Here is a 27,908-nt window from a genome sequence, read left to right on the forward strand (position 1 = left end):
TTTCATTTCTGTGTATGTATACATATCTGGCTTTTTTGCATTATGATAAACGTGTACTTTTTTATATTTTACAAAATTAAACTTCACATGTTAGCAATTATTTCAACTTATGAACCATGTGTAAATTGATTAAGTATATACATGTACTAAGAACACATCACACCTTGTTAATAACTAATAATTTAATTTTGGTTGTAACGCTGTATTTGATTGGATAAAAAATTATTTCATATCGTATAAAATGGGTTGCCTACGTCACAATGACTTGCGTCAAAAACGTATCAATCCGCCTGACGTTACATTCAAATTTTGTACAAACTGAAGTCACTTTATTAGAACAATCATCTTTTTTTCTTACATCAAATGAATGAAAATTAAATTATAAGCAATGAATTTAATAGCTACCCATTTTATACGGTATAAACTGGGTTGGAACAGTTTACGCTTTTTTATAAACCGCTTACATGCTCTGTTTAATAATCATGTATGTAATATGCCCACAAGGGCCCTGATCTGGAATAATAAAATCTATTCTATTCTATAGCATATATAACAACTTTTTGATAGGAACAATATCCTCAATCCATCAGAATAGTCAAATGGAGGACATTGGGTCGGAAGCAGATTGAAAGTGGGGGGGGGGCTCATGTTGCAACAGATTGAAAGTTTGGCTGATGAAAGTGGGGGGGGGGGCTAAACCAACAGAAAAAGGTAAACCCCAATTTTCAGTGCCTTTATTATGTACATATATTTACAAAAAAGTACGGGGCTCGCTCGCTAGCACCCCCCCCCCCGTTCCGATGCCCATGTATGCATGCTGCGCACATCAGCACATCAACATTTTTTTTCAATTTTCAATAAAATATAAAATCTTCAATTAATTATATCTTATAATTATATTAATTAACGTTAGAAAATAAAACTTTTATTTGAATGTTGATATTAATTAAATTTGAATAAAAAAAGAGAACGATATTTCTTATTACACCAGGGACCTATATACTAAGTATATAGGTCCCTGATTACACATAATTGTTATTTACGTCTTTGGACAATACAGAATGATAATTTTTTTTATTTTCCAGCTAACACTGTTTGATAGTTATGGAAATTTTTTACGTATAAAAGTATTTCAATTATTGCGAAAGCGAAAAAATGGCGGCGCAGGGTACGTGAAAGCATGGCAATATTTTGTTTTGTCATTATTTCCCCTATTAGTCGTGTCTTCAATACATTTTTTATCATTATCTAGTTAATATCACATAGTTTTAAAGATATATTGGCAACATATGTACAAGAACTCCCCAAATAACACGGAATCACACACCATGTGGAACGACCTATATTGGTTGCCAGAATTTTGACCCAAAGGGACATTCGAAGGAATCTATTATTTCAATATTTAGGTTTCCAATATTTCACTAGAATTAAAAAAATACTGTTTATGAAAGTGAGAACATCACATTTAACCATTAGAATTTAAAAAAAAAATGATGAGGTGTGTTGGGAAGAAAATGTTTTGATTTCAGTGGGTGACATAGCATTGTAAAAGTGTTTACCACTTTAACATTTTACAAACTTTAGCTTTTTTTCAAATGAGTCTCAATATTCAGTGTTAAAATACACTAATGACTTTAAAGTAGTGTAACGAAAGAACGAATTGTTGACTTCAATTGGTACTTTATAAAATTCACATCAAACAAGCCGAGACACTACCCCTACAATTTTTTGAGATTTGACAGTCACCTGTAACAAAATTGCCTAATTATACTTGAAATAGGTGCACTATTGCAAGGTTATTTACATGTTAATTACCTTCTTACCATCAAGACTAAGATCTTGAAATCCTCTTACAACCCTCTCACATGAATTACCTATTTTAAAAATAAGAATACCATTATATATTTAATAAGACATCAGAGCTGGCAGTCTTTATTTATTAATTTGAACTTGAGGTTTTTCTTTTACAGGTAAGAAAAAGATGAAGGGAAAGACTGTCAATTTGACAGAGTTTCTTTCCGATGACAAAGGAGGAAGCCCCGCTCCTACATTCTCCTCCAATAAAATTGATTGGGCAGCGGAAATGGACTCCAATGATTTAGAGGGTGGGTATATTAATCAAATATTGATCATCAATCTACGTGTACAATTACAATTTTAAAAAAAGGATTAATTTTTGATAAGTATAGTTATATTTTAAATAATATCATCATATTTGAGAATCATTGTAAATGCCAGGAGAAAGGTCATTTTTATTGCTTCAGCATTGATAATCATAGAACATAATTTTCTAGACTTGGATATAGACATGCATAGATCAATGATTGACCGATCAAAGTTGCCGACTGCCCCCAAAGCAGCACGGGGTCCTGATATAGATCTCAGTCGAGTCCCCACTCAGCCCCCCTACACAGCCTTCATTGGAAACCTGCCCTATGAAACAGTCGAAGAGCACATTGAAAATTTCTTCAAAAACCTCAAGGTTTGCAGAGTCAAATACTTCAAGATATTAATACATGTAGGGAGAGGGCTAAAATAGGCTCTGCCTGCCACCCAAATCCCATCCATTTTTATTTTTGAATAAAATTTTGTATAAATAGATAATACATTATTTACTATAATATTATATAATTTATTACTTATTTGAATTCCATGCAGTGTAATGTTATGCAGTGTAATATTTATGGGATTGATTTTAGGTGGTAAATGTGAGATTGCCCACAGACCAGGGAAGACTGAGAGGGTTTGGATATGTGGAGTTTGAGGACAGACAATCATTGATCGATGCCCTGGGAATGAATGACGAGGTAAAGATATAGGGAAGATTCATGTAAAAGCATATTAAAAAAATTTTATTTTGTTAGATTGTATTAGATTTCAGAGACGTGTAATTTTTACTTTGATTCTGATTATCTCTCATACAGATATGCACATATGCAGATTGAGCATGGTAATGGTTATTTAAAACAGTTTTACAAATAATTGACTTTTCAGAAAATATCTCAAATAGGTAAATTTGAATGAAAAAAATTTCAGAAACCTAGTAGTTTCTTTGTGAATTACTTGTACATATGTAGTTCAAGAATTTTATTTCCTTTCATACAGATGATGGGGGGAAGGAAAATGCGAGTTGACTTGGCAGGACAGTCTCAAAATGGTAAGCATGGGTATTATTTTAAAGAAATAAAGGGTTATGAGCAAGAATCAAATGATTTGTTCAATAGAGTTTCTGCATTGTATGTATCTCTACAGAAAATCAGAAGAGTGGCTTTGGAGACAGAAGAAATGAGGGACCTGACAGGACAGACTCTGACTGGAGAAGGGGACCCCCACCAGACTCAGGTACTGGTGTACTCATTTTTATATAATGTAAATACAAAGAAATTTTCCTAGTTAGTAAATGTAAGATATGTTTAAGATATTTTTTCTTGCAAACAGGATCAAGTAGTGCTTATTTGAAGTTATGAAGAATTTATACTAAGCCAACAAGATGGTAATTTACCTGGTATATGAGAAAGTAAACTTTTTCTGCATTTAAATTTTATAATTTATTGTTTTCTTTTCAGATTTTGACAGGAATGACAGATACCAGGACAGAAGAGGTGGCGGTGATAGATGGGGAGGAGGAAGAGGTTTTGAGGATAGAGGCCCATCAAGAGGATTTGATAGAGATGATAGGGGCCCATCAAGGGGATTTGATAGAGATGATAGGGGCCCATCAAGGGGATTTGATAGAGATGATAGAGGCCCACCAAGGGGATATGACAGGGATGATAGAGGCCCACGAGGTTATGATAGAGATAGGGGATATGACCGCGACAGAGGGTTTGATAGAGGTGGCCAGCGAGACGACTGGAATTCCAGAAGAGATTATGATGACAGGGGCCCCTCAAGGGGTTATGATCGTGATGGGGGACGCGGATTCAGAGACCGAGGGTATGACCATGGAGGAGACCGAGGGGGGGATAGAGGCTTTGACAGGAGGTCCAGGGATCGATATGATGACAGAGGTATTTACATGTATCTACGACTTTCCATCTTTATAAGGAAAGATTTTACATCTCATTATGTTTATAAAATAGTTGTAGATGGTTGATCTTATGAATTTGTATTCTCTTTAGGAGATAGGGGATTTGGATCTGGTTTTAGAAGAGATGACAGAAGAGATGATGGTTATGACAGACCTAGGTATGGTAGTTTAATCATGATATACTAAAATGTTTAAAACTCGCACTCTAGGAAAAGTTACTATTACAGCTTCATTAAAAGACTATTATTATTATTTAAATTGGCATGACAGTAATTTTAAAGAATAATGTTCAACTTTCAGACTGAAATTCAGTTAAAGTAATTTTGTAAAGTAATATAATTTTGATCCATTGCAGGCATGACAGACAGAGAAGTCCTGAAGCTAGAGGTATGTGAATGAAAAATTCAGTATCAAAGATTACACCAGCTTTTTCTTAATGCATGTACAGTAAAACATCCTATGGCAAAGAACCAGGGACAGACTATTTTGATTCATTATACGCATAATTTACCAAAAATTGAGACAAGTTTAAATAATTGATGAGTAATAAAGTCATAGATGATGTAAATGCTGCTAAAATGTATTTAATGGGAACCAGCAGTTGAATGGCATCAAGTCAATGGAAAAAAACGAGAACAAAATATCAATACAATATACACGCTTTGGTTCCCATATTTGTCCGGATATGTTCGATATCTGAATCACCAATTAAACAAGACAACACAGCATTTCAAAATTTCGTTCCAATGAAAAATCGTCCGGATACTGAAGCATCTGGATAGATATGAAGGTCCACTGTATACACATACAATGTTCGTTTACAATGCAAAAACATTTTTATTCTGATATAGAGATGCCTGCTGAGCGACCAAGGTTAAACTTACAGCCCAGAACCAAACCAGTAGAAAATGAAAGTAAAAAGAATGAGGAGGGTGCCCCAGAAAAGAAGGCCTCCATCTTTGGAGCAGCCAAGCCTGTAGACACGACGGCCAGGGAGAGAGAGATCGAGGAGCGGCTGGCCAGACAGAAGCTGGAGGACTCTCGAAGGACCGAGGAGGAGAAAGAAAATAGAAACATGTAAGATTCCTGTCAGGATGATTCTTACTACACTTACTTTCTTCATTATACATCTAACATAACTTTGCATGGAATTAGACACAAAAAACTTGTATCTTAAAAGAGTTCAAGCTGTATAAAACTTTTAGAAACAGTCTGATTCTAGAGAAGGTTTTTCTGTTTTAAAATTTCATAAATATGTTGTTAAGTCTAATCTTAAAGGTTATGTGCTTCATGTATGAGTGAGATGTTTGATTTTCATTGTTTAATGTAATGTACATGTGTGAAGAAAGAAAAGTGTACCTATTCCTTAAGTAATTTTTCTGGTTAATATTTGAAATGATCCTATTTACAAAATACAGATATATTGGCTTTAAGACATACGGTATATTTCAAAATAATGTGCCTATCATATTATTATAGTCAGATTACAAGTTTAAGTAAGTTATTGCACTGTGTTACTTTTTGTCATTATAGAGATAGAGATAATAGACCTCGCAGGGATAGCGAGAATTCTCAAGATGGAAATAGACGTAACTCACACGAGGGCAGCAGACGAGAGCGGAGACTCAGCAGCAACAGCTCAAACAAAGGAGGACGCTCAGGTGAGTATTGTAATATGATTCTCAGCGAGTATTGTAATGTGATGCTCAGGTGAGTGTTGTAATGCACCTGAGTAGAAGGTTTAATAGCTTTTCAATTTCATAGTATGGAAAATAAATGCACTTCAAGAATTATTCAAAATCATAGAGACAGGGATATTGAAAAAATATCTAGAAGTGAATGTTTAAGAATTATCAGAATACAACTTATATTTGAGAGTAAAATGGTTTTATTAGTAACAAATTTAGAAAAAAAATGACATGAACAAGTTCCTTATCAGGCAATAGTTAATGGAATATTTTTAAAGTAGAAATTCTTTTCTAGGTCCTTCACATGGGCGGCCCAGAAAAGACAGTGAAAAATCCAACCACTCGCAGGAGGTGTTCTCAGGTGGGGAGGATAGTAGGGAGGAACCCAAGAGTCCACTGTCTCCCGTACACAGAGAGGATCCGGTGAAACTCATGCCAGCCCCTCCCCCCACAGTTAACGCCTGGGCGAAACGGAAAAGTGAATCAGCCCAGAAACAAGGCCCGCCTCCTGATGACATAAAGTCTCCTCCCAAGTCCTCACCACAGAGCAATTCCCAAGTCCCTGCCAAGAGTGAATCTAAGTCAAATCCTACACCAGCAGTATGTATACTGATTTTGACATTTTTAAATAAAAATAGAAGAAATAAAAATTGTATGTGATTGTCTTAGTAGATATTGTAAACTAACTACCTGGTATTATTCTTGTCATCTCTTATTTGCAATTTGTCAGTTTGAAATCACTCTATGACAATTATATTTTTGCGTCTAAAGAAGCATTTTCTACAAATACAAAGCAAAATGGTTCGGGGCAATCAGTAATCGTAAGTTAAAGTTGGCATGCAAATTAAAGTTGATATCCCTTATGGTTTTCCTTACTCTGTTTTTTAGCTCTACTGGTCAGAGACCAGAAGAGCTTATGCGATAGTAAGGTGTCCGTCGTCCGTCCGTCTCTCTGTAAACAATTTTTCAAAACGCTACTCCTCCTACAGTTTTGATCTGATTTCAATATAACTTGGCACACAAGTAGACTTCATTAAGATACATAAAATAGAGCATCGATTTTTGATTTCGATGAACGGTGTTGACATGGTTACTAAAAATAGAATTTTCTGTGAAAGTCCTTTAAAATGCTACTCCTCCTATAGTTTTGATCTGATTTCAATATAACTTGGCACACAAGTAGACTACACTAAGATACATAAAACAGTGCATCGGATTTTGAAATATCGATGAACTGTGTTGCCATTTTGGTTACTAAAAATTGAATTTTCTGTGAAATTCATTTCAAACGCTACTCCTCCTACAGTTTTGATAAATATTTCAGTATATAACTTGGCACACAAGTAGAACACTAAGATAATTTTTTAAAATTTACTTTTATAGATTTTTGATTTATATATAATTCAAATTTACCATGGAATTAAACTTTAAAAAAAAGAATTTTCTGTGAAATTCATTTCAAAATTAACTTTTTTGTAAGTTTTGTTTCTTGGTGGCAATATTTCTCTGGGGCTAGTCCTTTGTTATGCCACAAACCTGTGTGACCTGGTGCCATGTTTGAATTAATTAGAGTTGCATTTTATATTCCTGGTATCACAATCATTTTGTGAGCCACAGATTTTTTACATATTCAATGCCATTTTCTTTGAATTACATCTGTATAAAAATTTATTATATTTTAAAATTTTTAGGAACCTCCAGATACAATATGTTTCGGAGCAGATAGAACACCAGCAGACCTAAAGCCTTCTGAAAAATCCTCCAAGAACAGCATCGATTTTTGATTTCGATGAGGTGTTGACATGGTTATTAAAAAAGAATTTTCTGTGAAAGTCCTTTAAAATGCTACTCCTCCTATAGTTTTGATCTGATTTCAATATAACTTGGCACACAAGTAGACTACACTAAGATACATAAAATAGTGCATCGGTTTTTGATTTCGATGAACGGTGTTGCCATGGTTACTAAAAATTGAATTTTCTGTGAAATTCATTTCAAACGCTACTCCTACAGTTTTATGATTTCAATATAACAGGCACACAAGTAGTTTAATCAGATACATAACATGTGCATCGATTTTTGATTTCCCAACGGTGTTGCCATGGTTACTAAAAATAATTTTCTTAAATAAAACGCTACTCCTTCTACAGTTTTGGTCTGGTGGCACATGGTTTCTCTTCAAATCCTTTGTTATAATACAAAATGGTAATTTTGACAGAGACTTCTGGTTAATCAAATGGAACATTTTTAAGATTTAAAAACAATTTTAAAGAAGAGTGTATAAAAATTTATTAATCTGATAATATTTTTAGGAACCTCCAGTTACAAACGCTTGGAGCAGAGGCAAACCAGCAGACCTAAAGCCTTCTGAATCCTCCAAGAACAGCACACCTTTGAAACGACCAGGTGAGGTGTTAATGATATTACTTAACACAAGGTATTAAGGTGTCAACCTCCCTACATATCAGAGACAATGTACATCAATCTGAATGGGTGGAATGCTACATGTTTCTGAAAACCACAAATTAAGTATTTGAATTTTTTACCATATGCCCCATGAAGAGCATACTTGTTACGGGTTGATAAGATAGGGTACAATTAGTTATATTTATCAAAACAGGATATTGAGTTTAATCATATGAGACATGTGGCTCACTCTTGCCCAATTTGATATACTGTATATACTTTGCAATTAAATAGAAGCAGGAGTTTCTGTGAAGCACATTGTCTAGTCTTCAAATTTTGACAATAAATGGTAATTTTGCAAGCTGCTAGGTAGCAAATGGAACAGTAAGCATTTAAAAACAATTTTACAGATTATACAATTTTATCTATGTTTTGTAGATGAGAGAGGCAGTTGGCCATACCTTGAATACAGAGATGAACAGTTTGTCAGCGCAACTCCTCATAAACCGCTGCACAGAATTTGTCAAACTTTATCAGACTATTTAGGACACAATGTGTAGATATGCATATTGAAAACCACAAATTAAGTATTTGAATTTTTTACCGTGAATTATACCCCATGCACTTTTTAACTTAGGCATTTGGCCATACCTTGAATACAGAGATGAACAGTTTGTCAGCGCAACTCCTCATAAACCACTGCACAGAATTTCGTCAAACTTTGCAGATATTTAGGACACAATGTGTAGATATGCATATTACCAGGAAATTCCGATTCCATTATTTTTTCCGTGAATTTCCGCACTTTTTAACTTAGGCATTTGGCCATACCTTGAATACAGAGATGAACAGTTTGTCAGCGCAACTCCTCATAAACCGCTACACAGAATTTCATCAAACTTTGCAGATATTTAGGACACAATGTGTAGATATGCATATTACCAGGAAATTCCGGTTCCTTTATTTTTTCCAGGAATTTCCGCACTTTTTAACTTAGGCATTTGGCCATACCTTGAATATAGAGATGAACAGTTTGTCAGCGCAACTCTTCATAAACCGCTGCACAGAATTTCGTCAAACTTTGCAGGTATTTAGGACACAATGCGTAGATTTGCATATTTCCAGGAAATTCCGATTCCATTTTTTTTTTCCGGGACTTTCTGCACTTTTTAACTTAGGCATTTGGCCATACCTTGAATATAGAGATGAACAGATTGTCAGCGCAACTCCTCATAAACCGCTGCACAGAATTTCGTCAAACTTTGCAGGTATTTAGGACACAATATGTAGATGTGCATATTACCAGGAAATTCTGATTCCATTATTTTTTCCGGGACTTTCCGCACTTTTTAACTTAGGCATTTGGCCATACCTTTTATATAGAGATGAACAGTTTGTCAGCGCAACTCTTCATAAACCGCTACACAGAATTTCGTCAAACTTTGCAGATATTTAGGACACAATATGTAGATGTGCATATTCCCAGAAAATTCCGATTCCATTATTTTTTTCGGGACTTTCCGCACTAAATACTTAGGTTTTTGGCCATACCTTGAATATAGAGATGAACAGTTTGTCAGCGCAACTCCTTATAAACCGCTGCACAGAATTTCGTTAAACTTTGCAGATATTTAGGACACAATATGTAGATGTGCATATTACCAGGAAATTCCGATTCCTTTATTTTTCCGGGAATTTCCACACTTTCCAACTTAGACTTTTTGGCCATATTTTGAATATACAGATGAACAGTTTGTCAGCACCACTCCTCTTAAACTGTTGTACATAGTTTTGTCAACCTATGCAGATATTTAGGACATATTCCATTATTTTATTCCAAAGAGTTTTGCCTATTATTCAAGAAAATTTCTCACCCCCCCCACCCCCCACCCCCCCCCCCCCCCTACCCCCAACCACTTCAAATTAATGTTTGGATTTGTATAATGCTAAGAAATTTTGATTCCATTATTTATCTAGAAACTTCATTCCACATTTAAATGTCCTCATATGCAAGACATTTTGATGTGAAGATTTTTTTGCAATTATTGCCTTTTTTGATCTATACTATGTATTTAAAGTGCACTAGCTGTGCCTTTCATTATGTGTTTCACCGTCAAGTTTTGGGGGAGCGTGGGGTATGTGAGCTAGCTCACTTTTTCTTTCATTTTGGTAAAGCTTTATTTTTAAACTTTAATTTTTTTTAACCTGTAGAGCTCCAAGGGAAAAGGCAATCCCCCAGTCTATAGATGACATGCCTAAATTTGAAGAAAAGAAAGAACAGGTTTGGTTTGAATATTTTTTTCATTGAAATTTATAATCACAAAGGAGTAGGGCACAAGTTCTGAAAACTTATCATACCATCATCCCTACATGTATATTGCAAATTCAAATTAGAGATTTGTAGATTTAGAGTATATAGTATTTGCAAAGTTTACAAAGAACAGGAATTTTACATGGCATGAAAAAAAGTTAAAATCTGTAAAATGTTGAATTTTTCCTTCCTCAGTAATTTGTTTCAGAACACTTTTCTACTTCATTTCATGTAAAATCGTTATTTGAATTAAAATCAATGATAAATTCTTTTAGGTCTGGACGGGTGCCAACAAGTTTGCCGGCCTTGTTGATGATGATAACGAAGGAGAAAGCATGGAGTAGGAAATCGGCATCAATTTGTTATTTCTTTCTTTGAGCTTTTTAAAAATGGAACTTGGCTGTTTTATTGATTTTAATTGTTATGTAATGATTGACATTACAAACTGAACTTGGCAATTAATTTATGACAGAAAGAAAATGTATAAAGCATTTTAAAAAATATTTGATATTAAGAATAAAATCATACTAGTCTTAGTACTAGTTTAATGAATGATTATGTATATATACTGAATTAAATTGTTACAGAAATAAATGGAAGTGATCATGTACAAATGCACTGTTAATTTTTAGCATGAATTCTGTAATCTTTGACAATCCCAATACATGTTTTGAATTTGATATATGTAAGGATGAAGATAAAATACTTGGTGTATAATAATGCTTTAGTACCTCTGTTGGCCTAAGGATATATTTTTTATATGATATTTTGGCTTGACTTTGGTTGAATATTTTACCAAGTTTACAGAAGTGACCAATTTATAATTTTGTGAACTCACTTCAATTCTTGAGCTGCATTGAAACTATTAAAGAATATTAAGATTATGTAGCATGAAATTTGTGTATATTTTTTTGTAATGTTATTGTTGAGACTTTCCTTTTCCTGTTCACAGCTGCATGTGATGTGTAAAGATTTAAGTGAAATGTGGCAGGTGCTTTGATTTGAGGGATGTTCATGAACATTTACATATCAATCTTGTGAGGGTAACATAGGAAGTTGTTGAACATAGGAATAGTCATTCAAATATAATATCAGCTTTGAATAATGATAAGTTTGTCATAGATCACTACTTATCCAACAAATACTTTTTTGTTGACAAATTGATAATAGGTTTGTAATATGGCATACAAAAAAATTTTGAAATGGAAAGACTACTGTATAGGGGGAAAATAACTCGCGGTGTTAATATTCGCTATATTCACGGTGATAATAAATCCGTGAATTCAAGAAACAGTGAATAATTTTTCAATAATCTCCATGTTTTATTTGGAAATTTGAGAATAGGCTACGATAGGTTTAAATACATGTACCACAGTACATGGTCATTTCAGTAATTACGAGTAGTGCTTGTCATTCAATTATTTTAATTAGCACGCTTACATCAACAGATAATAACCTGTATTTGATAAAAAGCTTTTTAATACCCAACGCTATATGTTTCATCAATCAAAACAGTTTTGATTACCCGTGCGTAACTAATGTTACCTCGTACGGCGTTTTTGTTACCTGCATTATCATGAATATTATAATTTTTATAATATATTTTGATTTAAAAAAAAATCATTCAAATAACTATCGAACTTACTGAAGATTTGGAAGGATACTATTTCGTCGACCTACATAAACACATTTATTACCGTCCAGTGTTTTTTTTTGTTTTTTTGTTTTTTTTTTTTTTTGCCGCGTTTTGAAGATTTCGGGATGCACATGCACTCATTGTAATAGCGCATACAAAAAAGTCATTTAACGTTTATAGTCAAGGACTTTTGATAACTGCACCTGATTTAATTAATCGTCAATTATTTATTAAGTCTATTTTGTATTAACGTACCCTGTTGTTCCTGAAATAAAGACACAACGCTGATAAATGTCGTTTACATGTAGCTATGGTATGGATTAAACAATTATAGACAAGGGAGGTAACTTCTATAACATAAGAATTCCGCGAATTCAAGAAACCGCGATCGTGTCTGATGAGAGAAAACTGTGAAAATTACAACCCGTGAAATTAATCCCCTATACAGTAATTATAAAATGTTTCAAATATTCTTGTGTATGCAAGTAAAATTCATAAACAAACCGACAAACTGTATTAAATTTAAAATGTAATTTCTGTAATCACTTTTTTTCTGCCATTACATTTGCAGAGTGTTTGTTGCTTAACTTTTGGACCTCCATAATCCACAGAAACAGACATTTTTCATGAGCATTCTTAAATATTTTAATGAATGATTTTTGATCTCTAAGAAAATTAATTACACATATTTATACATGTCTGCTTACATTATCATTACAGGATTCTTTCATTATTACTGTTACTTTTAAAATTTTACCTTTTTTGCATCCTTTTTCAGGACATTTAATGTTTTGATCATTTTGCTTGTGTGCTAAACTTAAGACTTGATGGACACATTATTTAATATGTATTTCCACTTGTCCACTTTTGTAAATATTCCATGCTTCTCTGTATCAAAGGGTATTATAAGTGAATGTATGAATGAATGAATAATAAATAAAGAAAACAATATAATGTAGTTGTACACATGAATAAGGGCTATTGATTATATAGTGACTTTAAAAATCTTCTTTTCTGCTCCTGTGTATTAAGCAAACAAATGAAGTATATAGTTACGATGAATAAGGGTGTTTCTTTCAAACTTGTGAATTTCCGGGTCAGGCTTTCTGGTGGGCCTCTTTTGATTTATATAGTGAAATTGCATTGATTCTTTGAAAAGCTCAGCTCCTTGGTATTTAGGAGATAAATGAAGTGCATGGTATTGTTGAGCAAGGGTGCCTCTGTCAAATCATAAAATGTGTGGACCAAAGGTACCAGACAGGAGGTTCAGGGGGGGGGTCTTTGCTAAAATAGAATTACTTTTATTTTTGTTTTCTGTACAAAGAGAAGTCGTTTGAGAGGGAGTGAGATGTGTTCACTAATAGTGTCTGTCAAGAATTATTATTTAATTTGTTTAACTCGAACATGACTAGTAAGTAACTAACGGGAGCAATTGCAAACAAGTAAATAGATGAAATATATGGAAATAACGAACAGTACTCAAGCTCAAAAGTCCATTTGACAATACAAATCAGGAGCAGAGCAAACTCGGATCCCTAAAATATCTGAGGTGGGGTCAGGTGTCATGGAGGAGTGAGCATCCCTTGCTGACTGGTCATACCCGCCGTGTGCTCCTTGTCATGACCGAGAAATAATGGGAAAATCGGTCGACAATTCTGTGTGTAAATAATGGATTAACAATTGGTAGGAAACGTGGCAGTATGAACCTGGGGAGCACCCCCCCACCCTCCCCAATTATTCTGCCGATTATTAAAATACTATTGAAAGCATAGCTACTTTATCTTTGTGCTACCTCAATTAAAACGTCTGACGGCCTTTTTTTCAAGGAAATTGTAGTAATTTACAGTGCTTCTCGGCTGTAGGGCTGTGCCCCCCCCCCCCCCCCCCCCGGCCTGTGAAAAACGTCAATATCCCTGGCATGATTGCGAGGATGTTCAACAGATTTAATAAAAATACACATTGCTCAAATAAAACAAAGAATTTTATAGGTAACATATCAATTTGAGTGCTTTATTATTTCCTCCACACCGCAGCAAAGAATACCTTGCTCCAGAATGCACAAATATTTCACTTTATAGTAGTGTATTGAATATGTGGAAATGGCGTGGAGAGGGGGGGGGGGCACAATCAAGCATTTTCAGTTGGGACTGGGTCGCACTACACGTATCAAAATTCTTTGAAAGCAAAAAGAGGGGAGGGGGTATCAGACGTTACTAGTATTATTGAGATGGAACAAACATCTTTTGGGGTACTTTTTAAAACTTATATAGTATTACGTTACTATCTATCAGCAAAATAGCTGCAGATCTGTAGCGTTATGGTTTCATATATGTGTCTTTAACCATAACGCTACAGATCCCATAATGCTAAAAAGGTGCAATTTACGGCGCAATATTTTGCGCACTTTTGGGGAGATTTTCTCCATTTTCCAGCATCGGTCAATTAACTACTTTTCACTCCCAATACTAAGCACATTATTTAACCAATTTGTATATTTTATCCATCTCCCAACCCTTTATAGTCGTCTCTACAAGTGATAAACTCGCTTGATTAAAATGTTTTGTTAGATTGCTGAAAATTCACTTCAAGCGAGTTTATTGCCTGTAGAGACAAAGTTCTATAAATGGTTGTGAGGTGGATAAAATATACATACTGGCTACAAAATGTCTTTAGAATTAGGGAGTGAAAGTTAGTTGATTGACTAATGCTAGAAAGTGGAGAAATTCTCCCCAAAAGTGCGCAAAAAATCTTGCGCCGTAAATTGCACCTTTTTTTGCATTGGAATCTGCAGCGTTATGGTCAAAGACAAATATATAAAACAGGTTTGTTCCCGTTTTGCACACATTTGAATTATACAGGTAATTAAAAAATGAGTGCAAAACAGGAATTTGACCAGGTGAGATAATTACTTAATTGCTATAGTCTATACCATACTTAGTAAGTAGGTGAAAGGTGAACTTATAGTGAAAAAATAAGAGAATAAATACAAAGTTATTTACAATTTACTAACAATTGAAAGACACAAAATTATAATAATTGAAATTTTACCAGCTTGGATCAGCAGCAATCATGGATCGTCACTTCTTTATTATTTGTTATATCTTTAATTCATTTAGAATTATATCAAGATTGAAAAGTATTCCTTTTTTTAAAGAAATTGGACTTCATTAAGAAATAATTTATTCTATTAAGAATACATTAAGCTACATCAGGTATTCACAGGTAAATCCAGGTAAATCCAAACCAAAAATCAGACTATATATAATTGCTATCAAAACACACTTCACACCTATTGTTCTATACCTGATTATCAAATGTGTGCAAAACGGTTACAGATCTGCAGCTATCAGCAAAATAATTACGGCATGGCTCCCGTTCAACTTTTACACAGAAATTAAATAACACACAACATGGACACATTCATACATCTCTAGATCCACACTTTTTTTTATTATGGCATATAAGTAAAAAAAAATAAAGAAAAAATAACTACGCCTCTGAGAATCAATAATGATCCGCACCTACGTATTCAACTTGAATCAAGCGTCCGAAAGATCCTGACCAAAGAGTGCATCGGGCGCGGTTAGATCAAAAATGAATTTTTCTGTATTTTTTGCACCTCCTATTGTTCATCTATGGCCCCAGAATAATTCAAACAACCAATTTATTTACTATATTTGCGGAGGAATTGCTTTGATATACTTCCTGGTATTGGTTATTGCGTCCATATCAAGGAGAAATGAGGTAATATTGTAAGCTAAAATCACGACCATGGTCTGACAGTCACATCACAGGTACATGTATTTGGTGTTGGTTTATAAATACATGTATTGATATGTAAAAAGAAATCATGGTTTATAAATATGTATGTACCTTTTTGATTTTTATTTATTTATTTTTTTTTTTACAAATTTATTACATTCACAGGTGCTTGAGGACAGGAAATCCCCCATCCCCCCCCCCTGGCCTTTTAGACTTTTTTCCACATAAAATATATATGGATGACACATTTGTGATATAATCTATCCTATCAATTCAGAAAATTTACTTTTTATAAAAAAAATTCTACCCCACTCTAACTTTATATATAGAATGGAGGGTAGATTTTATAAATCATTTGTTTTAGGTAATTTTTCGAATTGTTGGTATATGTATGTCAATGAAAGATAAATCATGAGAAACAAGTTGAAAAGACCCAGGGGTCTATATCAAGGGGGGGGGGGTGTCCTGTCCTCAAGCACCTGTGATTACATTTCACTTTTATAGTTAGGCCAAAATAAAAAATAGTCTTGTTTCCTGCTACCCGACCTACCCTGTTTTTTTGCACCCGACCCTAAAGTTTTTTTGAGCTTTTGTGGGAAAAATTCAAAATTTTAGGAATTTCATGTCTCAAAAGTGAGAAAAAATATATATACTCAAGTTGTATTACATGAACTATATGTTTAAAATATAGGGTGCGTTCAGAGTACTACCGTTGGCTGACAAAAGTTACCATTGGTAGAATTTTTTACCATTGGTATGCCATTGGTACCAAAGTTTGCCGAAAAAATTTACCATAGGTAGATTTTTCTGCAGACGAACTAGAGCTCTGTTAGCGATGGTAACTTTTTTTATGACGTCACGAAAAATGGCGGGTATGGCATATGTGCTTAAAGCGACAGATTTTTTATCTCAACTTTTTCCTTTAAACCTCGTTGTTGCAGGAAAAAATTACCGTATATTAACAAAGGCTTCAAACATTCAGCATATATCTGACAGTAAGTATGCACACTTTCTGATATATAGTCTTATAAAGTGACCGTTGACGAATGAACAGATTTCATTCGGAATTTCCTCTGTTCTTACACGTTAGTCTATGTGAGCGGCGCTTTGCACTGCTTACTTAAACAAATATATATAATCATATAAGGAATAAAAACCATTTTAAACTCATTCCCAGTTCCTTAAACAAATTATATATATCGGGAATACCCGGATAGGTTGGAAATTTTTTGGTAGAAATATGACAATGTTTTAATCATAGTAAATCTTAATTGATACTTTACCCTGATATTAATGAAATATGTTCAAAAACATTCATTTATTTCTGATGTATACAAATAAAACAGTTTTCGCCAATTTTTAATTAAAAAATTATTTAGAAATCTGTCTCAAAAATATAGTCTTAACATGCTTACCCGTTTATTTTTCTCACCATAGTCACATAAACGATACAAATATTATCTTTTTAGGCCTAGTATATGAAAAATTAATAATACTGAGTTATGTTCAGCTTGTTGCATTGAACAAATCAAAAATGCTGATAGAACTTAAGGTTTTATGATCTTATGGTAATTCATTAATTAACATTTTTTCTTTTATTAAAATTACTAGATCTTGATGTGGTATCTAATCAATTAGAGAAATTACTACCTCCTGACCCCCCGAAGGATCCAATATTTATTGATTGTATTGATGGAGAAGTAGTCATTCCACAAGTATTATTCCGAAATGATGAAACGCAGGATAATAGTGAAAGTAGCTCCTCATCCTGTCAAGCCAGCACCTCAGATCGTGTTCTTCCGCGTGATCAAGCCAGCACCTCAGATCGTGTTCTTCCGCGTGATCAAGCCAGCACCTCAGATCTTGTTCATCCGAGTGATCAAGCCTCAGATCTTGTCCCTCCGAGTGAAACAGAATTCCCCATGCACCAAGATGACAATAGTGATTGGGAAGAGTCAGGATCAAAATCAAGATATGAATGGAAACTGACAACAACCAGAAAACTCCTAAATATATTAGAGGAAAAGAAAAAAGTTGCACCAGATTCTTTTTCTGTAAACAAAAAGATATGGGCGGGACTATCAAAAGAGCTGTCCAAAAATGAAGTAAATCCCCCGTCTGCCAGTCAATGTCGTGAGAAGTTCTACACATTAAAAAGAGGCTATAGAAAATTTTTGTCCGAATGCAAGAAAACTGGAAATAAAACCCCTAAACCATTTAAGTACGAAACTGAAATGCAGAGTATACTGGATGGGGACCCATCGTTCAAACCATTATTTCTTTGTAGCTCTTTTGGTTTGAGAAAAGATGATCCTGACCGTGAGTCAGATGAACTTGAGAGAGATGATGATACAAGCACCAGCAGTGCTTCAACTTCAAGACCATCAACCCCTGTTCCTACAGCTACATGTAAGACAAAGAAAAGAAAAATTGACGAGATGAGAGAATACTTTGAGGAGAGAGATAAAAAATTCTTCGACATAATGGAAAATATGCAGAATAGCAATAAAGAACTCTTGACAAAATTAATTGAAAAATTGGGCAAATAGGGACTGAGTACACAACACCACACATTACAAATTTTTTGTCTGTATAACTTGACGAATATTAACAAAACTAATTAGAGTACAGTTATAAGTCCTTATCACTGCACAAGTGAAAACACTAGTCAGGGTTAAAGTAAGCATCCTCTTCTTTGGATAAGTTGTTATTATTTTGACATCCTGAGATACACTAATTAAGATGTCTTTCATGTTTTGAATTTAAACATTTAAAACTCTTTTTATTTATATTTAGCTATACAAAGAAATTGTATTTATTTTCAGCTATACAAAGAAATTGTATATTTTTTTTATTTTAAAAATGAATAAAGTTGTTTAAGAAAATGTTTAATGTTCTGAATATTTGCATTGAACATGGAATATTAAAATAATATTAAAGTATTGAACAAAGTCAACAGTCTACTAATTGTAGAAAATGTTATTGATAGTTCATATCAACTGGTTCATCATCTGTTGTCTGGTTTGAATTCCTTGGAGTTGATGACCGTCATGGGCAGGTGGCATGTCAAAACAAGCTTCAAATTCATCTGGTACTTCGATAAAGTCTGTGTCTGAAATACATAAGTTATGTAAAACACAAGCAGCAAGTATAGACTCTACTATGATTTTAATTTTTGAAGACTCAAATCGCAAAAGTCTCCTAAACCGACACTTTAATAAGCCAAACGATCTTTCGATGACTTGTCTGCTACGGCTGTGCTCCTTATTAAATTTTCGTTGTTGCTCAGTTAGGTTGCCAAAATTCCGAAAAGGTGTTATGAGCCACTGAAGTATTGGAAAGGCTGAATCCCCCAATATGACATAGCCAACAGGAATCTTTTCATCACTCTTTTGAAAAAGATCTGACATTCGCATTACTGTTGCATCATGCGTGCTTCCAGGATTTCCTGTCCAAACATAGGTAAATTCCATTTTGGAATTGCAGCATGCCAGAAGCACCACAGAGTAAAATTTCTTTCTATTGTAGTAGGCCTGTGGCTGGTGTTTGGGGGCCTTTATCGGAATGTGACTGCCATCCAAAGCACCCACAACATTTTGAAATTGACAGTTTTCTCCAAATTTTTGACATGTTTCATTTAGTTCTGCTTGTGATAAAGGCCATCTAATTACTTCTGCCATAACACTTATCAAGGAGGAGGATACTCTAGTAACACTAGCGTGAAAACTTCCTTTAGATGTACCAAACCTATCAGCCATAGATCGAAAACTCTCAAGGTTTCCTAAGTACCACAAAAACATCAACAGTTCTTTTTCAAGGTTAGGGGCAGGGCCCTTTTGATTGTTGTAAGCGTTAACTGTTGATAATCTCTGGCACGTACTCTCAAATGTGTCCCTGGAAAAACGAAAATGGGTTTTAAATTCATCAAGTGTATACGAGGGTATAGTAACCTCATAGTAATGCCTCACTCTAGTCATTTCATCTGAAGATCTACGCAAGTTTTGTAGGAGAAAATAATCTGGAAGGGAGAAGTACTTCATTGAACTAAAAAAAGTATTTCTAAACATACTCTCTTGTTGTAAAATGATGCATGAAGCAATTATTATATTTTCTTCGTTGGACATTTTCTTCTAAATAATAAGCCAATGGTAACCAATGGTACCATTGTTAACATTGGTGAGATTCCTACCAATTGTACCCAAAAAACCGTTCAGAGTAAATATGGGCCCAATGGTACCAACGGTACAAATTGTTGCCATTGGCAAACAGGTGATGGTACCAATGGAAATACTCTGAACGCACCCTCTGACTTTCATAAAATTCCACTTGAGTTGTGCATCAAAAGACATTTTAAAAGATGATATTGACCTTATCTATGACATGTTCAATTTGGTTTTGTAGTACTTAGGTTCATATCCCCAAAAATACCGTTGGAAAAAATAAAATAAAATTAAAAAATAAAATAATTTTCCTACCTACCTACCCTATTTTTTTCTGGCTGGTAGCAGGAAACAAGACTATTATTTTTTTGGCCTTATCTAGAAATGCATTTTATCTCATTTAAAATTATTCAATTTTTTTCAAAATCCCTTCATTATACATTGAATACCTTAATGTTAATTCTTCTGTAGGCATGCATTTTGGTCATTCCTCCAAATGAAACATTTCATGATGAGCACCTACTACATAAATACCTGCTGGAAATAAAGACATCACTAAAACTTGGTAAGAAAAATATAAATTATAAAGCTCCAAAGTCTTCTTTATTTCATTCCCCAAAAGCATCTATGAAAAGCCTGATTAATATTATCAAACAGCAAAAACTTGCAGCATTTCATGATTGAATGATTTAATTTTGAATTTATGTGAATTTATGTGAAGCTAGAAGTAAATTTTTAAAAGGAAAACATTTTATTTTGAACCAGTTCTGTTCCCTGCTCTTGCTGCCTTTGAGGGGGTTATACAAAAAAAGTTCTTTGAATTGAATTAGGTCCTAAAGCAAATACATGCAGATTTCTTTCTTAAAATCATGTTTTTGTTCTATAGGTAGTAGTTGTAATGCTTTGGCAAGAGTTTACATTCAGTTGGTTGGAAGAAAGAGCTCCAGTCCATATTATCCCGTTGATGTTTTTTATTCTGGAAGATTTCTTTTTCAAAGAGGTTGCAGAGATATTTTCTTATTAAAAGTGTCAGGTATGTATTCTTAAATGCTGAAGAACTGTAGCACTATGGATTTATCCAATTTATATTGAAGACTTAATTTAGTCTTAAACCAAAATGGACCAAAAATAAACTATGAAACCATAATGCCCCAGCTCTATAGCTAGTATTCTAAAAATCCTCATTTCCATTTTATTAATGGGTTGTGCTTTAACAGATCATCACAATTGGAAAATTTATCATGAGAATAAATGTAAATAATTTAATTCTGGTTGTAACGCTGTATTTGATTGGATAAAAAATTATTTTATACTGTATAAAATGGGTTGCCTACGTCACAATGACTTGCGTCAGAAATGTATTAATCCACTTGACGTTACATTCAAATTTTGTACAAATTGAAGTCATTTTGTTTGTACAATAATCGTTTTTTCTTACATTAAATGAATGAAAATTAAATTTGTTAGAGCTTCCTTTATTAAATAAAGCCTTTTTCCCAAATATTTCTGCTTCACCCTCTTAAATTTGGTAAGGAAAAATTACCAGGTTTACCATCAAGATGGTATTCATTCCTTAAATACACAGTTGTATATTTTTGAAAATTAATTCCTTAGTTTTAAAAAGCTAAATAAAACAAGATCTATTCCAAAAGTCCTTATTACGCTTTGTCATTAAAGGATTATGCTAATTTTAATTTGATTGAAGTCTTAAGAATATCAAATTCATGTGTTTAAGAAAAGTTGAAATATTACACATATAAAATAAAAATAATGGAACAATATAGAGAGACTATAATTTTTGTAGGTCAGATTACATGCCTTTATATTTTAAATTAATGATAGAGTGATTACAAATATTCTCTTTTGCAATTGAATATATATTTACTTAGTATCTAAAATTGAAAATAGAAATACTGATAATATTTTTTTTATTTTACAGATAACATCGGAGAAATGGATGTTGTTAACTTCATAATAGTCAAGAATAAAAAAAGTACATGGTAATTAAAACATATATATTGCCACAAATATTGCTAGTTTGAATTTATAGCTTACAATCCATGAATGTTTGCATGATCTCTCATACTGCAATGCTTTCTATTACAATATTAGTTTGTTACCCTCAGGGATTATATATATTTAAGATCTCCTATAATTTGTGGTTGGATATGATTTTTTTTCAAAGAAGTTGTGTGTGTGTGTGTGAGGGTGTGTGTGCGTGTGTGTTTTTATCCCCAAATCCTGGTAAGGGGATAAAAAACACACATCGAGTTGGATAAAAATCATATTCAACCACAAATTTTGGGAGATTCTTTTTATTATATATTTTTGTATAACTTAATGTTTTACACTGTTTTTATATACATGTATATGACTTGATGTACGGTCATCACTTTCACACAAAAAAAACCCACTATGCATCACAGCTCTGATGTACAATGAAGTAAAATACTAAGGGGCTGGCTGTAGTCAGACTGCAGCAGCAGGAAATGGAAAAAAAAATCTGTAATGAATGATATCCATGGGATAAAGGTTATAACAAACATGTGATAAAAAAGACTACTAATTCCCAAATAATTATTTTCCATCTACATCTGGAAAGACTTTGATAATTGTCTTTACAGGACTCCTGATGATGTGACAGTGATGCATGTAGCAAGTGGAAAAAGATGGAAAGTCCATCACAGCATTACAGATATAGACCAAGGTATTTCACATGCTGCTGGAGGAGAAAACCAAAGCATTACATCGAATAAAAGGTAAACTGGTTCAATAAGTTACAAACTGATTGATAAAGATATATAGCTATACAGGTACCAAGCTAAAGTACTTCAATGATATTTAATGCACTGTATTTTTTCTAGTAAATTAAAATCATTTTTATTTCAGAAGAACTTTTGGTCATTATTGGCAGTTGCTGATGATGTACCACATGTGGCTATCTCCTTTGACCACACCCATTAGATATGGTGCCTACACCACCAGGATACATGTCCTTTTCGTTTGTTGGGTCCTTTCCGTTCTGGCCTTAGCGACTTTAGTGTTTTTTATTGTAACTCCCCAGAAAAAAGACAATAATGTGCTATTTGCCATTGGCTATGCCTGTCTTGTTACAGTGTATTCTATTCCAGTGCTGGGATTTATGAAACTGTTTCTGCATCTTGTCAGATCAGGGTCCAGAGAAAAGATTGGGGAATACAGAAAATCACTTCATGAGAATTGGAGAGAAGACAACGTAGTGTTGAACATAAATATTCCAGAAGATAGGCAGGCTGTAAACCAAAAGAGCAATGTGTTGTCCAATGTTTCAACAGTGAATCAATCACGGTACAAATATTTTTCCGATCAATTTCACATGTATTATGACAGCAAATGAATCTCAGTACAAGTCATTCTCAGATAAGTTTCACTCCATTGCCTCTGTAAGCAAGGATACTGAGATGAGCCAAACAAACTATCCTGACTTTCACAGTGCTTTTACTGTAACTGAATCACAGGATGATACTTTTTTAAATAATCTCCCATCAGATGTGTCCATGGGCAAGCCTTTGTCATCACATGGTAACTCTGAGGATCCTAGTTTCCAATCTATTCTATCAGACAGAGATGCTGAATCAAGCAGCCTGAAATTTTATCACTTGTCAAGCTCTTCTCTTCAAAAATCCAGTACTGAAGAAGAAAATCTGATGAAGACACCTTCACTCCAAAAGACTGAGACTGATGAAGAAATCTTGATAAAGACAACTTCACTCCAAAGGCCAACTACTATGGAAAAGGGTTTGAAAAAGTCTTCTTCACTTCAAAAGCCTCACCTTGAGGAAGTGATTTTAGCAAAGACTTCTTCACTTCAAAAGCCAAGCTCTGAGGAAGAAACTTTGATAAAGGTCTCTGACATTCTTCATGAAAAATCACAAAATAAAGTCTCCATTACCTCTTGCAAACCTCTGAGCAAAATTGAGGTAGATAAACCCAAGTCTAATTCTGTGGAGCTTCTAATATCTTCACCAGAGATGACTGCCAGACAAGTAGCACAAAATATTGTGACTTTTGTGAGAAGAGCTTTCCATGAAGCTGAGGATGCTACTTTAAGGAAGAAGTACAGTGAAACCATTGAGTGTGTGCAAAAATGTTTGGAGGTGCTGTACTTTGTCTTAAAGGAAGAATTACTACCTCGCCTTAAATGTGGAATAAACAATTCAAAAGGTATTGGAATTAACATGCATTTTAAACGATATTTTTGGTTATATTATATCACATCTTAGGAACATTTTGATATTATTATCAAGCATGATTTATGGTATATAATTCTGAAATATGATATAAAATTAAATCTTTTCTCGTAGGTGAGGAAATAGTTTTTCTTACTGAAGATCAACAGAGAAGTGTCATTTTAAGCATGATGAACCTTGTCATAGAGAGAGTGGCAGTGCATTCTAACCTCTCCACAGGGATGGTTTTAATGATTTGTGAAGAACTTCTTAGTTATTCAGGTATGTGTCTGTTAAAAGTATAGTTATATCCCCAGTAAAAAGAAATACATATAGCTGGTATGAACTGCTCAATTTATTTCATTTTAAAGTTACAAAGAACCAGAGAGGAAACTTAAGAATTCACAATTAAATGTTCTTATTGAAAATTTACTTAGCTTTTTAACTTGACAATAAAGAAGTTAAAATATACATATGTATATTGAAGGGATGTGTGAGCGTGACAAACAACATGCAGTTGTGTCCAGCAGATATCATGAAAATCCAGGTATGTAGCTATAGGTCATTGTTTCTGTTAAATTGTTTCTCTGATCCTTTCATCAGTGGTACTGTTTTTTATCCTTCTATATTTGATACTTTATATTGAAGTTAAAAATTTGGAGAAGCCTATGGAATCCTTCATCTTCAAGGTCATTCAGTCAGCTTGTGAAACAATTTATCAAACACCAGTGTGCCTGCACACCAGGCAATATCTGTCTAAGCCTTATTCCCTAAAAAGTGCTATTCAGAATGTTATAGAAGGAGACATTGCCAAGGATCATGCAGTCTACAGTCTGTGTTGTGACATCATTGAAGAAGCAGAACAGGAAGTGACATCAGAACATCAAGTTCCTGAAAACGTTTATCTGGAATTCTGCATCAAACGGACAATACTGAGAAGGTTAAAAAAGATATGTAACAGTGGGGTTTTGTTACCTGATGATGAAACAAATCTAGCAGAAGTCAGATCCAGGCTGTACAGAAAATGGCACCGGGAGGGGCTAGAACAGGAGATGATCTACAGTGGACTACTTGCAGAAGTTCTCCTCTTGAAGTATGCAGAAAGTTTAGACCAGAACGGGGTCCTGAAGTTGTGTGACATTCTACAGAATGAAGCTGATTTCCAGTATATGCAGCAGATGGTCAGAAGGATACTGATTATAGAAATAGAGAGGAATTTAGACTTAACTGCATTTTCCTTTGTTTCCTCTAAAGAATGCCAGCAAGATTTCGAAAGTGAAATTGAAATTAAGGTAATGCAAACAGCAAATATGTGTACTGGTACATACTAATGTAGTGCTTTTTCCTTTTATATATAGTGTTCTGATTTCATTCTTGACTGTCACCATGTAGAAATTACTCTATTCATTAGATGAACAGGACATTTGTGTCTTTGAGGAAAACTCTCGAGACTTTGACCCCCAGAGTGATCTACGAAGAACTTCTACAGCGTAGGGGAAGCTTCCTTGTATCCAGCATGCTGCAGGAATTACAACATGAAGAAATGTTGAAACAAGCCATAAAGGTACTTCTTTTACATCAAGACAAGAAGCAGGGTGATATCCTGACTTAATATCTGAAAGAAACTACAGTCAATTTGACAGAAAATGAGAAGTTAAGAAATATCTCTTACAGGACAGTGTTGTCATTACTGTTGACAGAGATGAAACAGATATGGAACTTGCAGATATAAAAGAACTCAAAAAAGGTAATGCTTTAAAAGTACTGGTTCTGATCATTAATCTACATTGTCACTACATGTATATAGCCAAACACTGAATATAAAAATCACAATGATTTCAAAAACTTAAATACTGTTATTGAGAAGACTCTAAAATATTTCATGATTTGTTACATATTTATCTGCATGCAATCATAGTGTGGACCAATAACCTTACTACATGTATCTATTAGAAGTGTGCTCCATTAACTTTATTCACTTATAATGAGTTCATTTTCAAGGAAAATTGATCGATACATTGTGAACTTAGTGTTAAAATCATTGTGTAAATTTCTCTATCTACCCTAAACATGATAAAGTCGGTGCATTCATTTCAGATTTGGTTCCACTTCAACGATACCTGAAATTTTTGGAAAGCATAAAGATCCACAGAAAACTGTCCTCAACTTTCTTCCACACATCATGGAAATATCACAACCATTTCACCTTAGAGGCTTTCCAAACTCTGATGGAATCTGCTCTGATGCTCACAGAAGATTCCGTGGACAAGACACTAACACCCAAAATCTTGTACGAACTTGAATGGGATATGACCAAAGAGAACCGCAAACCACTGTCAGGGTACTGGATGTCTCTCTTTGCCATTTTTCTGTTAGCCACGACTCTATTTAGCCTGGTTTATGTGGTGATGACTGGTGCACAACTGACGGTGGAACAGGTCACTCAATGGTCAGCCTGTTTCCTTGTATCTGTGCTTCTGTATGGACTAATCATAGAATCGTGTTTATCCGTCTTCTTGATGAATTGAACAATTAAATAAAATACTCTCTAGGAGGTTGTACTTGAAGAAATTAAATTCTATCTTAAGTTTGTATATGTACCTGGTAGATCCATCAGTGACAGAAATGGGTAGTTGCATGTAAGAAATATTTTAGTGCTTGTCTTTTTTTTTATGCCCCCTTTCAAAGAAGGGAGGGCATATTGCTTTGCTGCTGTCTGTAGGTCAGTCTGTCTGTTGGTCCACCATCAGTTTCCATTCATTTTCTTTGCAGAGGTTGCACATATTGAAATGAAATATGGTTTACAGATTTATTATAAGAATATCTAGGTAGCCTTTTTTACAGAGTTATGCCCCTTGGACTTAAAAAATTCCAATTATTTGCAGTTTCCATTCATTTTCTTTGCAGAGGTTGCACATATTGAAATGAAATTTGTTATACAGATTTATAAAAACATATACATCAATTTCCTGGTTTGGGTACACTTGAGCCATTTTAGATAAAGTTATTCCCCTTGGACTTACAAAATTCCAATTATTTTGGGGAGGGGCATAAGTGTTTTACAAACATCTCTTGTTCTGGTTTATTTGTTAGCTCTTTCAAAAAAACATTCCTGGTACTCTTGCATCTATTTATAGAAAACCATTGTTGAATGTTTAAAGTCATAAAATTTAAGTATGATTAAAATTTACAAGATGGATTGATGTAGGAGTTGTTTAATTTTCTAAATATGAGAGTCTATACTCTTTTAAACTATTAAATCTGACATTTGGGAAAAGCATAGGTCAGAGGAGTATCAATTTAGACTTATTGTTTTTCATTTATGAAATTAAAACTGTAGTACCTAGAATGTGAGGTATGAGAATTTTATGAGTGTGCCACTTAATGTGTTTAAACAGCTAAACCCACCTTTATATAATCTGAGGTCGAAATTAAATTTGGAAACTGATTAGAATGTCTAGATGACTGGTACTGGCATGGTTCACAATCAATCTTTGGAATTTTGTTCTGTTCGAAATATATCTTTAAACGAAAGCAATAAACAAAATTGTTATCATCTAACGCTCTACCTCTCCCACGTGAAAACTGCTATTCCTGCTTCACAAAGTTTTTTCCCGCACAACAATAATATTCTATGTGACACAAATGAGAGGGATAAAATATGACCTACATACTCATCCTGAAAATATTTTGCCAAAATCTCTAGT

At 33.9% G+C, this 27,908-nt stretch overlaps 1 protein-coding gene and 1 long non-coding RNA gene across 2 annotated transcripts; both read left to right on the forward strand.

The window, feature by feature from the left end:
• Nucleotides 1-1,146: 1,146 nt before the first annotated feature.
• LOC134277190 (uncharacterized) lies at nucleotides 1,147-26,744 on the forward strand. The gene is made up of 27 exons (XM_062759517.1): nucleotides 1,147-1,168; nucleotides 1,971-2,105; nucleotides 2,295-2,482; nucleotides 2,700-2,807; nucleotides 3,106-3,157; nucleotides 3,253-3,342; nucleotides 3,567-4,020; nucleotides 4,129-4,188; nucleotides 4,386-4,417; nucleotides 4,882-5,107; nucleotides 5,564-5,691; nucleotides 6,014-6,318; nucleotides 8,031-8,124; nucleotides 8,563-8,578; nucleotides 15,641-15,815; nucleotides 20,465-20,558; nucleotides 20,880-21,026; nucleotides 21,933-21,993; nucleotides 22,618-22,752; nucleotides 22,883-23,361; nucleotides 23,522-24,196; nucleotides 24,337-24,483; nucleotides 24,689-24,748; nucleotides 24,850-25,493; nucleotides 25,613-25,765; nucleotides 25,876-25,948; nucleotides 26,299-26,744. The coding sequence occupies exons 1-27, from the start codon at nucleotides 1,156-1,158 to the stop codon at nucleotides 26,727-26,729; spliced, it is 5,175 nt and encodes a 1,724-aa protein (XP_062615501.1). The 5' UTR covers nucleotides 1,147-1,155; the 3' UTR covers nucleotides 26,730-26,744.
• LOC134277177 (uncharacterized) lies at nucleotides 10,333-10,902 on the forward strand. The gene is made up of 2 exons (XR_009994204.1): nucleotides 10,333-10,405; nucleotides 10,711-10,902. It is a non-coding gene; the product is annotated as an uncharacterized LOC134277177 (long non-coding RNA).
• Nucleotides 26,745-27,908: the final 1,164 nt, after the last annotated feature.

This window comes from Saccostrea cucullata, unplaced genomic scaffold (assembly GCF_032062105.1).
Source record: "Saccostrea cucullata isolate Sc308-1 unplaced genomic scaffold, CSIRO_AGI_Scuc_v1 ctg107, whole genome shotgun sequence".
NCBI lineage: Eukaryota > Metazoa > Mollusca > Bivalvia > Ostreida > Ostreidae > Saccostrea > Saccostrea cuccullata.

Coding starts and splice junctions, on each gene's coding strand:
- LOC134277190 (XM_062759517.1), top strand. Junction 2,808..3,105: donor CCCTGGGAATGAATGACGAG/GTAAAGATATAG, acceptor CCTTTCATACAG/ATGATGGGGGGAAGGAAAAT. Junction 24,749..24,849: donor CAGATATCATGAAAATCCAG/GTATGTAGCTAT, acceptor TTTATATTGAAG/TTAAAAATTTGGAGAAGCCT.